At 36.6% G+C, this 13,067-nt stretch overlaps 1 protein-coding gene across 7 annotated transcripts in view; it reads left to right on the top strand.

The window, feature by feature from the left end:
- WASF1 (WASP family member 1) overlaps positions 1-13,067 on the top strand; it is a 73,234-nt gene that overhangs the window by 47,589 nt on the left and 12,578 nt on the right. For all 7 annotated transcript variants that reach the window (XM_008007354.3, XM_008007357.3, XM_008007355.3 and 4 more), the window contains 2 exons: positions 1,238-1,398; positions 12,052-12,186. In XM_008007354.3, the coding sequence (XP_008005545.1) occupies positions 1,266-1,398; positions 12,052-12,186 (268 nt within the window). In that variant the 5' untranslated portion in view covers positions 1,238-1,265. The remainder of the gene's footprint in view (positions 1-1,237; positions 1,399-12,051; positions 12,187-13,067) is intronic.

Raw genomic sequence — 13,067 nt, 5'->3', positions numbered from 1 at the left:
ATGCCACTAATCTGACAGGAAGTGGAACTCAGGCAGTAATGCTTGCTCACCCACCTCTCTCCTCCTGCTGTACAGCCCGGTTCCTGACAGGCCTCTGTTCCTGACAGACCACCGTTACTGGTCTGCAGCCCGGGGGTTGGGGAGTGCTAGACTAGAGTACTAGAAATGAAGTTTGTATTTGTGCAATTACTCACAGTTAATATACTGTAGTAAGTGAAATTTGAATCATGGTGTTGGGCAGTGTTGTTACTTAACTCGAGTCACTCAAATTTGTGCATATGGGAAGCATGCAAAGTGAGAGCAGCCTGTAATTCAAAGACGGTTGAACTTTTTGATCAGTTAAATAAAGATTTGGTAGATTCCGATAAGATTTCAAGTGCAGGACTACTTGGAGTATTTTGTCTGAACTGTTGAACACCTGATACATTTTATGTGATAATGTCAATTTGATGTTACTCTCACAGCTTCCTTAATCCTTTTATGCACTTCCTTAGAACATCTCACACTAACTCTCTAGAACAAAATCCCTATTACAGTAAATAAAAACAGTGTTTTTAGGAGAATAATAGTGATGATGATTGTAAATTCACCATGTAGCAGCTGACATTGAAAGCAAGTTTTTAAAAACTGTTTTGTATAATGTTGATATTCTACTAATTGAAAGTTAAATCAATTTTGATTATTTTAGTTGGGTAATTTCATTTTTACTGTCTTCATACAAGCAAAGACAGTTGGCCCTTGAACAACCTAGAGGTTAGGGGCACCAACCCTCTGCATTGCCGAAAATCTGTGTATAACTTCTGACTTTCCAAAAACTTAACTACTTATAGCCTACTATTGACCAGAAGCCTTACCAAGAACATAAACTGTTGTTTGACATATTTTGTATATGTATTATATGCTGCATTCTTACAGTAAAATAAACCAGAGAAAAGAAAATGTTATTAAAAAAATCATAAGATAAAGTACATTAACTGTTAAGTGGAAGTGGATCATTATAAAGGTCTTCATCCTTGTCATTTTCACATTGAGTAGACTGAGGAGGAAGAGGAGGGGTTTGTCCTGCTGTCTCAGGGGAGGCAGAGAGGGAAGAAAATCCACCTGTAAGTGGACCCATGCAGTTCAAACGCATGTTGTTCAAGGGTCAACGGTGCTTTGTTCTTCAGTGTGAAAAGTAGAGTCTCATTCTGTGTTGGCTGAAATTTAATATTATTCATTTATTTTTGATTTCCTACAGGTGAACTGGCACAAAGGTTAATCTCAAGATGCCACTAGTGAAAAGAAACATCGATCCTAGGCACTTGTGCCACACAGCACTGCCTAGAGGCATTAAGAATGAACTGGAATGTGTAACCAATATTTCCTTGGCAAATATAATTAGACAACTAAGTAGCCTAAGTAAGTATATATCAATTAAAAATATACTCACAAACCACAATGTTATGCTTTAGAGTATTAAGAAGTTGTGCTTCTGATTAATTTGGGAGTGTGGTTTGGTGAGAAGAGTACAAAATTATCCTGAAAAATAGAGTCACATGAGTATGATTATTGAGTTTTAGAATAATATCTTCTTCTTCTGCATGATGTTTCTTCTGGGAAAGGAAAACATGGACAGAATCTCTAGAAACAGTATCACATGATGAATTAAAATTATTGAGATTGTTTTAAAAATATATAATCTGTGAAAGGACCAGAGTTGTATTTTTGCTTGGTTATTATCACTATTTACTCTGTTTAAAGGCCTCAACTATTTGTGTTTTCAAACACTAGTATCCATCTCCATATATATATATTTAATCAGTTTAGGGAAATATTTTTATATTAGCAAAGATCTAAAGTGAAAGGTATGGGGTCATTACTAGTCAGAGGAGTAGGCTAGTCAAGTGGTTGTCTAAGAGACATTAGGATATAAGTCAGGAATCTGATATGCAACGTGGTGTGAAAACAGCAAGTGAACCTGGCCTCTGGCAGAAGTCAAGCAGGTTGGCCAGAGAATAAAGGCCAGTGAAAGACGCAGATTAGAGAAAAGGAGACAGGCAATATGTTCTCATTACAAATTTACAGAATAGAGCAACTTGGTTAAAGAATTAAACAAATTATTTTCTTTTTTTTTTTTTTTTGCTTTATAAAGCAAATTATTTTCTAATCTAAGTTTAATCAGAAAATTTTAAAAATAAATCTGGTCTGTCTTTTGCAATGAAGGATTAGCTTTTTCATAAGACATTGATATTTCATTTTAAAGGTAAAACAAGGTGTTCCTGGCAGAGATAATATCTACCAAGTGGTCCTAGATTTATCTCATCAGCCATATTAATTCTGATAAGCAGGCTTGGCTTTTCTTTTCCTTTCAACTTTTGTCCTTTCTTTTATAATTGAGTACTTAGCACAAGAGGTTGTTAATCTAATTTGGTTCCAGTAAGAAAGTTTAGGCATACATCTGTAGCGAGAGCAACATAAAAAAGTTAAATTTGAATATTCTCTGTGAGAGTACTAGTTTTTTGCATTACCTGTGAAATAGTAAGAATAAATGCTATTTTATTTGAATTTTGTTTTAAGTATATTCCTTCTTCCATTCGGTGGTTATTTTTTTCAGTTTAGTGAATCACTAAAATATTGTATTGTTTACTTGAGACTAATTTAAAAAAGTGTTAGAGTTCCCAGATTAAATATGATTAACTATATTGTTTAAAGATTTTTGCATATTTTTTGTGACCTAGCATGGATTGATTCAAATATAACATGTCATATAAAATTTGTTTTATATACATTATGTACACACATAAGTATATAAGCATGTTAATATTAAAATTCATGTTAAGAACATAGAAATGGCATTAGTAATTTTGTATAAAATATTTCTTAAAATTAAGATGAATTCTGGATCCAGTACAGGCATCTTATTTTAGGTATATACCCAATATAGAATTTAGAACTAATATTATGATTAAGGGTGATAATTTGCAGTACTAACCCATTTGTTACAAAACTTAAAGATGAAAAGTTAAGGAATTTTTAAGTCTATATAGTCTATATAAGCAACATCTATCAGCAGGCACATGGTTATGCTGTAGCCAAACTCTGAAAATTATAAATACCTAGTAACAATATAACTAAATTAGATGTTGGGCGCTTCACTTTTAGAATCAGAGACCTGGAAGGCATCATTTAAGCAGTTTGTAGAGATTCAAAAAGAAAGAGAAAACCCATAAAATACTGTAGCAAGGTGTGACAATAGTTTACCGCCCTGAAATTAACTTCTCTGGCAGCTTTCCCACCTGACATAGTTGAGAATCTGGAATTAAATTTAAAAGGTCTTTAGATAGCCAGAATAAATAAACTGACGCACTAAAGACCATGCACATAAAATAACCAATTGATCCCTCTCTCAAAACCTGTTTACTTTTACTTTGATAGTTCAAACAGATTTGATGATGTGGTTTCCAAACAGTTATGCTTCAGAGGATAAAAGGAGGAAGCATGGGAGGAGATACTAGAAGGAGGCATCACTGAACCCAACCAAAAGGAGGTAGTTTACAGGAAAGGACAAAGTGATGTAAGGGAAGATGCAACATAAAAACTGGAAAGAAGCCATTTAATGTAAAGCAAATATCTTTATCCATTTCAAGGCTGTTTCTGCCTAGGATAATATTTGATTTTCATAATTCATGCCCATGAGTCCCTAAGAAAAAATTAAATTATGTTTAATTTTATATTCCATTTAAGAAGAGGGAAGCTTAGAATACATTTCACAAGTTTCCATCCAAAATAGTTAAAATAACAATTGATGTATTAGATAATCTCTGAATTACTTAGAAAACTTGGCTATCCAAAATGTTTCTAGATAATGGAGATTTTCACTTTGGTGCTATTATTAGTACCAAAAGTGCTTGAGAGTATAGCAATGAAAGTAAACTGTGGGGATCTACATGGCTTAGGGCTGGATGTCTTCCTGACCCTTTCCTCACAAAAATGTACTTCCTTTTTTTATTTTTTTGAAACAGAGTCTTGCTCTGTCACCCAGGCTGGAGTGCAGTGGTGCAATCTTGGCTCACTACAACCTCCACCTCCCAGGTTTAAGCAATTTTTGTACCTCAGCCACCCAAGCAGCTGGGATTACAGGCAAGTGCCATCATGCCTGGCTAATTTTTGTGTTATTTTTAGTAGAAATGGGGTTTTGCTGTGTTGGCCAGGCTGGCCTTGAACTTCTGGCCTCAGGTGATCCGCCCACCTTGGCCTCCCAAAATGCTGAGATTACAGGCGTGAGCCACCATACCCAGCCAGTACATCTGTTTTTTAAGAGCTTTTTCCTAGTAGAACATAATTCTGTTTATATTAGGTAATTACCACAAACCTATAATTCACTTTGTGTCAATTTCCTCTTGCTCATTTTATTGCTTTCTTAATGATGCAAGATTTTTTACTCCTTAGCTGAGCTAGGTCCGGGTTCTTGTCTCATGATGAGGAAGAATTAGGCACACAGATACTCGAAGAGTGAATGGAGTAGAATTTATTAAGAGAAAGGAAAGCTCTCAGCAAAGAGAGGGGTCCTGAAAGCAGGTTCCAGGTTGCCCCCTCACAGTTGAATACAAGGGCATATGTCCCCTCACAGTGAAATACAAGGGCATACATATATATATAGAAGCTGATGGGGCTGGGTTCCCTATTTGTATAAGGCACAAATTACTGGTGTCTTCACCACATTCTCCCAGTGCACATATAGGCCCTTAGTTCGCTGTGGGCATGTTTAGGCAAGCCCCCTGTGCAAGTTCCCTTATCTGCCCAAAGCATCTGGTGTAGGCACTTGTAGGGTGGGTCAGAGAGTCTCTGGGGACCCTTCCCTTACTGTCTGCTTAAAGCAAGCTAGCTAACTCCTTTCATTAACAACCATTGGGATTCTGCATACCTAAGGGATCTCTTCCCCTGGCTTTTCTCTTATTGAGTATAGTCAGTTCTTATTGCCAAGATTAGTCTTTTTCATCTCTGTATCTATACCTAGCATTTGTATCCCTACCAATTGTTGAATAAATGAATAACTTTATACCTGCTTTTTCTTCCATTTGGGTTGCCTCCCCTATCTGTCAGAGAAACTGTCTCTGGAAGTATCTTGATCACCGAGTAACTTTTGACACCTGAAAGTAAGGTACTTCTATCTCTGCTGTGTTGCTGTTACCTTATATTAAGAGCTGCCTGTTATTGAGCTCCTCTGTATCAGGTGCACTTCATGTCTCTTTGCTTACTTCTTTTAGAGACAGATATTTTTATTCCTATTTTACAGATAAGGAAATTGATACCAAGGTCTCACAGTGAATAGAGCAAATATTTGGACTTATTTATTAAATTGCTTTAAATATTTGTTTAAATGTCTGGTTCTCCCTCTGTTCAAAATTCAGTAGTGACAGGGATCTTCTTCCAGTTATTTTGTTTTACTCTTTTCAGTAATAAGAACTTACACAACTAGAGGAATACAGTGATTTTAGATTTATGATTTTTTTTCAGAAATTGTAACAAGAGTGTGTAAAAGATCTCCTAAATTTCTGAATCTGTATCTTGGGCATACCTGAGACAAGTCATTTACTAGGTCTTTGATGAATCTTGGGTTCTTCCATTTGGCCTAAAATTTATTTCTAGCTAATACAAATGCTGATTATATATAAATGCTGATTGTATGTAAATACTACAGTCTACATATAAATGCTTTCAGATTGACAGGCATATTATTTGCATATATATTTGCATCATAATCTTCTCTAACCCTCATCAGGTGGACAGATATAGATAAAGCAAGTAATTTCCATTTTAACATTTAACAGGAAGTAGTAGAACAAGGTTTAAAAGCAGGCTTCCCACAGTATCTCTTTTTTTTCCCCCCACTTTGTCATGGCTGGGTGACTTTAGGGTTTAAAGTTTAAAATACAGTTGGCCCTTGAACAATGTAGGGGTTAAGGGCACAGATCCTCAGTGAAGCCAGAAATTTGCATATAACTTTTGACTCCCCCAAAACTTAACTGTCTATAGCCTACTATTGACCAGAAGCCTTACCGAGAATGTAAACTGTTGCTTAACATGTATATTTTATGTTGTATGTATAGTAGTATACTATATTCCTACAATAAGGTAAGCTAGAGAAAAGAATATGTTATTAAGAAAACCATAAGAAAAAATGTACTTACTTTTCATTAAATGGAAGTCATAAAAGTCTTCATCCTCGTTATCTTCACATTGAGTAGGCCGAAGAGGAGAAGGAAAAGGAGGAGTTTGTTTTGCTGTCTCAGGAGTAGCGGAGGCAGAGAGGTGGAGGAGGTAGAAGTAGTAGAGATGGGCACACTGTTGTAACTTTACAAAAGCACATCTTGGTTTCTGACTTTTTTGCTTCTTCATTTCTCTAAAAATGTTTTTATATGGTACCAATCCTCCTTTTATTTGCTTTAGTTTCGGTACCTGTATCACAGAAGGGTTTATGTTGTAAAATAAATCAAAAGTAGTCTTGGATAAGTGGAATCCTTTTGACAGATTCTCTAATGCTAATTTGTTTTCTGACACCACTTCTTCTATGTCATCTTTTTTTGGGGGGGTGATTCCATTTTTTTAATTCTGAGATTTGCTCCTTTATTTTTTATTTGTTACTATGCTTTAAGTTCTAGGGTACATGTGCACGATGTGCAGGTTTGTTACATAGGTATACATGTGCCATGGTGGTTCGCTGCACCCATCAACTCGTCATTTACATTAGGTATTTTTCCTAATGCTATCCCTCCCCCAGCCCCCCACCCTCTGACAGACGCCAGTGTGTGATGTTCCCTACTGTGTGTCCATGTGTTCTCGTTGTTCAGTTCCCACCTATGAGTGAGAACATCTGGTGTATGGTTTTCCAACCTTGTGATAGTTTGGTTAGAATGATGGTTTCCAGCTTTATCCATGTCCCTGCAAAGGACATTAACGCCTCCTTTTTTAGGGCTGCATAGTATTCCATGGTGTATATGTACCACATTTTCTTAATCCAGTCTATCATTGATGGACGTTTGGGTTGGTTCCAAGTCTTTGCTATTGTGAATAGTGCTGCAATAAACATAATGTGTACATGTGTCTTTATAGTAGCATGATTTGTAATCCTTTGGGTATATACCCAGTAATGGGATCACTGAGTCAAATGGTGTTTCTAGTTCTAGATCCTTGAGGAATAGCCACACTGTCTTCCACAGTGGTTGAACTAATTTACACTCCCACCGACAGTGTAAAAGTGTTCCTATTTCTCCACATCCTTTCCAGCATCTGTTGTTTCCTGACTTTTTAATGATCACCATTCTAACTGGCATGAGATAGTATCTCACTGGGGTTTTGATTTGCATTTCTCTGATGACCAGGGATGATGAGCATTTTTTCGTATGTCTGTTGGCTGTGTAAATGTCTTCTTTTGAGAAGTGTCTGTTCATATCCTTTGCCCACTTTTTGATGGATTTTCTGTTTTTTCTTGTAAATTTAAGTTCTTTGTAGATTCTGGATATTAGCTGTTTGTCAGATGGGTAGATTGCAAAGATTTTCTCCCATTCTATAGGTTGCCTGTTCACTCTGATGATAGTTTCTTTTGATGTGCAGAAGCTCTTTAGTTTATTTAGATCCCATTTGTCTATTTTGGCTTTTGTTGCCATTGCTTTTGGTGTTTTAGTCATGAAGTGTTTGCCCATGCTTATGTCCTGAATGGTATTGCCTAGGTTTGCTGCTAGGGTTTTTATGGTGTTAGGTCTTACATTTAAATCTTTAATCCATCTTGAGTTAATTTTTATATACCGTGTAAGGAAGGGATCCAGTTTCAGCTTACTACATATGGCTAGCAGTTTTCCCAGCACCATTTGTTAAATAGGGAATCCTTTCCCCATTTCTTGTTTTTGTCAGGTTTGTCAAAGATCAGATGGTTGTAGATGTCTGGTGTTATTTCTGAGGACTCTGTTCTGTTCCGTTGGTCTGTATATCTACTTTGATAGCAGTGCCATGCTGTTTTCGTTACTGTAGCCTTGTAGTATAGTGTGAAGTCAGGTAGTGTGATGGCTCAGCTTTGTTCTTTTTCCTTAGAATTGTGTTGGCTATGTGGGCTCTTTTTTTGTTCCATATGAACTTTAAAGTAGTTTTTTCCAATTCTGTGGAGACAGTCAGTGGTAGCTTGATGGGGATGGCATTGAAACTATAAATTACCTTGGGTAGTATGGCCATTTTCATGATATTTATTCTTCCTATCCATCAACATGGAATGTTCTTCCATTTGTTTGTGTCCTTTTTTTTTTTTTTTTTTTTTGTTTGAGCAGTGGTTTGTAATTCTCCTTGAAGAGGTCCTTCACATCCCTTGTAAGTTGGATTCCTAGGTATTTTATTCTCTTTGAAGCAATTGTGAATGGGAGTTCACTCATGATTTGGCTATCTGTTTGTCTGTCATCGGTGTATAGGAATGCTTGTGATTTTTGCACATTGATTTTGTATCCTGAGACTTTGCTGAAGTTGCTTTAATCAGTTTAAGGAGATTTTGGGCTGAGACGATGGGGTTTTCTAAATATACAATCATGTCATTTGCAAACAGGGACAATTTGACTTCCTCTTTTCCAAGTTGAATGCCCTTTATTTCTTTCTCCTGCCTGATTGCCCTGGCCAGAACTTCCAACACTATATTGGACAGGAGTGGTGAGAGAGGGCATCCCTGTCTTGTACCAGTTTTCAAAGGGAATGCTTCCTTGTTTTGCCCATTCAATATCATATTGGCTTTAGGTTTGTCAGAAATAGTTCTTATTATTTTGAGATACATCCCATCAATACCTAATTTATTGAGAGTTTTTAGAATGAAGGGCTTTTGAATTTTGTCAAAGACCTTTTTCTGCATCTATTGAGATAATCATGTGGTTTTTGTCTTTGGTTCTGTTTATATGATGGATTACATTTACTGATTTGCGTATGTTGACCCAGCCTTGCATCCCAGGGATGAAGGCCAATTGATCATGGTGGATAAGCTTTTTGATGTGCTGCTGGATTCTGTTTGCCAGTATTTTATTGAGGATTTTTGCATCAATGTTCATCAGGGATATTGGTCTAAAATTCTCTTTCTTTGTTGTGTCTCTGCCAGGCTTTGGTATCAGGATGATACCGGCCTCATAAAATGAGTTAGGGAGGATTCCCTCTTTTCCTATCGATTGGAATAATTTCAGAAGGAATGGTACCCGTTCCTCCTTGTACCTCTGGTAGAATTCGACTGTGAATCCGTCTGGTCCTGGACTTCTTTTGGTTGGTAGGCTATTAATTATTGCCTCAATTTCAGAGCCTGTTATTGGTGTATTCAGGGATTCATCTTCTTCCTGGTTTAGTCTTGGGAGGGTGTATGTGTCCAGGAATTTATCCATTTCTTCTAGATTTTCTAGTTTATTTGCGTAGAGGTGTTTATAGTATTCAGCTGAGATGGCTAAGGGAGGTTCTGTATTTTACAGAGGGCCGGCAGACTGACTGGAGTGCAAACTCTCCAGGGCACGTTTTTATCATGATGACAGTGTAAGAGAGAGAACAGAAGCACTCAAGGCTTAGGATCTGGACTGGCACACTCCCACTTCCTTCCACTGTCTATTTCATTATTTCCTTGACTGACACTGTTACAAACCCTGTGAGGTCATGCAAAACATCTGGACACAGTTTTCTAAAATTTTATGAATCTGTTGTCTTGGGCTTGATGGTTTTCTTGGCTTTTTCAGTAACAACTATGACATCTTTGATGATATAATCCCTCCAGACTTTCATGATGTTCTCTATTGGGATTCTCTTCCATAGTGTTGACAGTCTTCCATAGAATACTGTGTGTAATGAGTCTTAAATGTCCTTATGACCTCCTGAAGTAGAGGCTGAATTAGAGCTGTCATGTTTGCGGGCAAGTGGACCACTTTGACACCTTCAGTGTGAAACTCATGGAGTTCTGAGTGGCCAGGGATGTTGTACAGTTATCACAAAATTTTTAAAAGACAGTCCCTTAGTGGCAAGGTACTTCCTGACTTCAGGGACAAAATGTTGATGGGACCAATCCGGAAAAAGGATTCTCATTGTCCATGCTTTTTTGTTGCCTTGCCTTCTTTTGGCCTTCTTTTCTCTTCAAGGCTTGAGATTAGCAGCTTTATAGATAAGGGCAGTTCTGATGATAAACCCAACTGCATTTGCACAAAACAGTAGAGTTAGCATGTCCCTTCCTGCCTTAAATCCTGGTGTTCACTTTTTCTTACTAATAAATGTCCTCTGTGGCATTTTTTTTTTCTGGAATAAGACATTCTCATCTGCATTAAAACTCTGTTCAGGCAGATATTGTTTCTACTCAATTTTTTTCTTTTTCTTTTCTGTTTTGTTTTGTTTTGTTTGTTTGTTTCTTTGTTTTGAGAGAAAGAGAGAGAAGGTCTCACTTTGTCACCCAGGCTGGGCTGGAGTACAGTGGCATGATCACAACTCACAGTAGCCTCGACCTCCCAGGCTCAAGTGATCCTCCTGCCTCACCTCCCCAAGTAGCTGGTACTACAGGCACATACCATCGTGCCCAGCCAATTTCTGTATTTTTGGTTGATACGGGGTTTCACCATGTTGTTCAGGCTGGTCTCAAACTCCTGAGCTCAATCAATCTGCCCACCTCAGCCTTTCAAAGTGCTGGGATTGCAGACAGTCATGCCTGGCCAATTATTATTATTATTATTATTTTCAAGCAGCATACATGGAAACCAATTATTTTCTTAATGGCATCTGGGAACTGATCTGCTGCCTCTTGGCTGACAAAAGCTGCACCTTCTCTTGTTGTGACATTTTTAAGGCCAAACCACTTTCTAAAAGTATCACACCATCCTTTGCTGCCATTAAATTTTCCGGGTTTAGATCCTTTACCTTCCTTTTGCTTTAAGTTGTAGTATAAGGACTTCACTTTTTCTCAAATCATGTTAGAGTCTATATGTAGACTTTTCTTGTAACAGCCATGCACCCACAAAAAGTGCATTTCGATACAAGATTAAAAGGTATTCACAAAAAAGTACAAGGTTTTTGTGTCTGCTGATGTAGCTGCAGCAATGGCTTCATGATTTTCCTTTCCTTTTTTTATAATTGCCCTTAAGTTTGATTCGTTTATCTTGAAATGCTAAGCAACCACAGCTGTAGACCTCAATCTGTGGTTCATATCAAGCAAATCAACTTTTTCTTGTAATTTTATGACTTTCCTGTACTTGAGAGTACTTCCAGCATCACTGGTGGCACTTTGAATGAGTCTCACAATGTATTCAAGGTTTACAGTATTGCATAAAACATGGTGAAAAATACGCAAGAACCATGAGAGATTACTTCCTACTCTCATATACAATTTATGGAGAGAGAACTGCTCAAACAGCATTTTAAGTGGATACAACACTAGCGCTAACTGCAATATCAACAGAGGGTGGCTATAAAATTATTACAGTAATACAGTATTACTACACTTAAATTTATTGTTATGGTTTAGTAGTATTAGGGTGGCAAAAACCGCAATTACTTTTGCACCAACCTAATACATCTTTACATTTCTTTATGTTTCTCTTGACTATGAGTGGCACTATGTATGTTTGTGTTTTGTGTGTAAATTTTGATATGTTTTAACTTTTTATGATAGATTTCTGTGTATTTTGTGGTAGTAAATAATAAAATACACTCATATTTACATATATTTTATGCATTCATAACATATCTTTAAAATATTTTTTAAATTTTAAAAAATTTTTAGGCTATGTGGTTTATCTGCAAATTTTTTCAAATTGTCTCAAATCTCTAAAATTTGCAATGTAATTATTGAAAAATATCCACATGTAAGTGGACTAGCACAGTTAAATGATTTTGTTCAAGGGTCAACTGTAATTCCAAATAAATGCCAAATTCAACAGGACACCAGTTTTAATATTACATTGTTCAATATTTATCTCTGATCACAAAGTATCTGAGGCAAATATCATGCTAGATTTCTATTGCTTGCAAAGATAAAAACTCAGTGCTCTGGATATTAAATTTTATGATATATGTTTCATTTTTGCTTAGGTAAATATGCTGAAGATATATTTGGAGAATTATTCAATGAAGCACATAGTTTTTCCTTCAGAGTCAACTCATTGCAAGAACGTGTGGACCGTTTATCCGTTAGTGTTACACAGCTTGATCCAAAGGAAGAAGAATGTAAGCTTATTAATACTGTATTTTCTTCTGTGTATATATTTTAAGTTAGATGAGATGAATGATATATTTAAGAACAATATTAATCATGAATGTATTACAGATCATACCCATGTCCTTTGGTGTACATATTGTAATAAATCAGTGAATTATCTAAAAATGCCATCGGTATGACTCTCCTGGCTTTTCTTTTCTACTATTTTAAATCTCTTCTTTTTGTACACTAAACAGCTCCTAATTTTGGCATAAATAAGTCATTTTAACCAGATATTTTCCTCCATTCTCTTCATTCTCTTTCTCTTTTCTCCCTTATAATTTATTTGTATACTTTTGTCTTAGAAATAAAAACTATCAGAAAATTACCTGAAATCTTTAGGTTTGACTCTTCAAGAATGTAACTACATTTTTTTGAGACAGAGTCTCACTGTCACCTAGGCTGGAGTGCAGTGGCACGATCTCAGCTCACTGCAGCCTCCACCTCCAAGGTTCAAGTGATTCTCCTGCCTCAGCATCCTGAGTAACTGGGATTACAGGTGCCTGCCCCCATGCCTGGCTAATTTTTTTATTTTTAGTAGAGATGGGGTTTTGCCATGTTGGTCAGGCTGGTCTCGAACTCCTGACCTTGTGATCTGCCTGCCTCGGCCTTCCAAAGTGTTGGGATTACAGGCGTGAGCCACTGCACCCGGGCATATAACTGCTTTTAATATGCTTTTTTATGTGCATATTGCTAAAGTCTTACTAGTTATTTAACTGAATGCAACTTCCTACTTTAAATGAACATTTCAAAAACAAATTGCCAGTATGTAGGGTGTAAACATTCTATACCAAGATATTAAATCAGGAATAATCAGGTAAGGAAGCCACCCTATAAGCTAAAATAACTG

This window comes from Chlorocebus sabaeus, chromosome 13 (assembly GCF_047675955.1).
Source record: "Chlorocebus sabaeus isolate Y175 chromosome 13, mChlSab1.0.hap1, whole genome shotgun sequence".
NCBI classification, from domain to species: Eukaryota; Metazoa; Chordata; class Mammalia; order Primates; family Cercopithecidae; genus Chlorocebus; species Chlorocebus sabaeus.
This window is presented reverse-complemented; position numbering and strand designations above follow the sequence as displayed.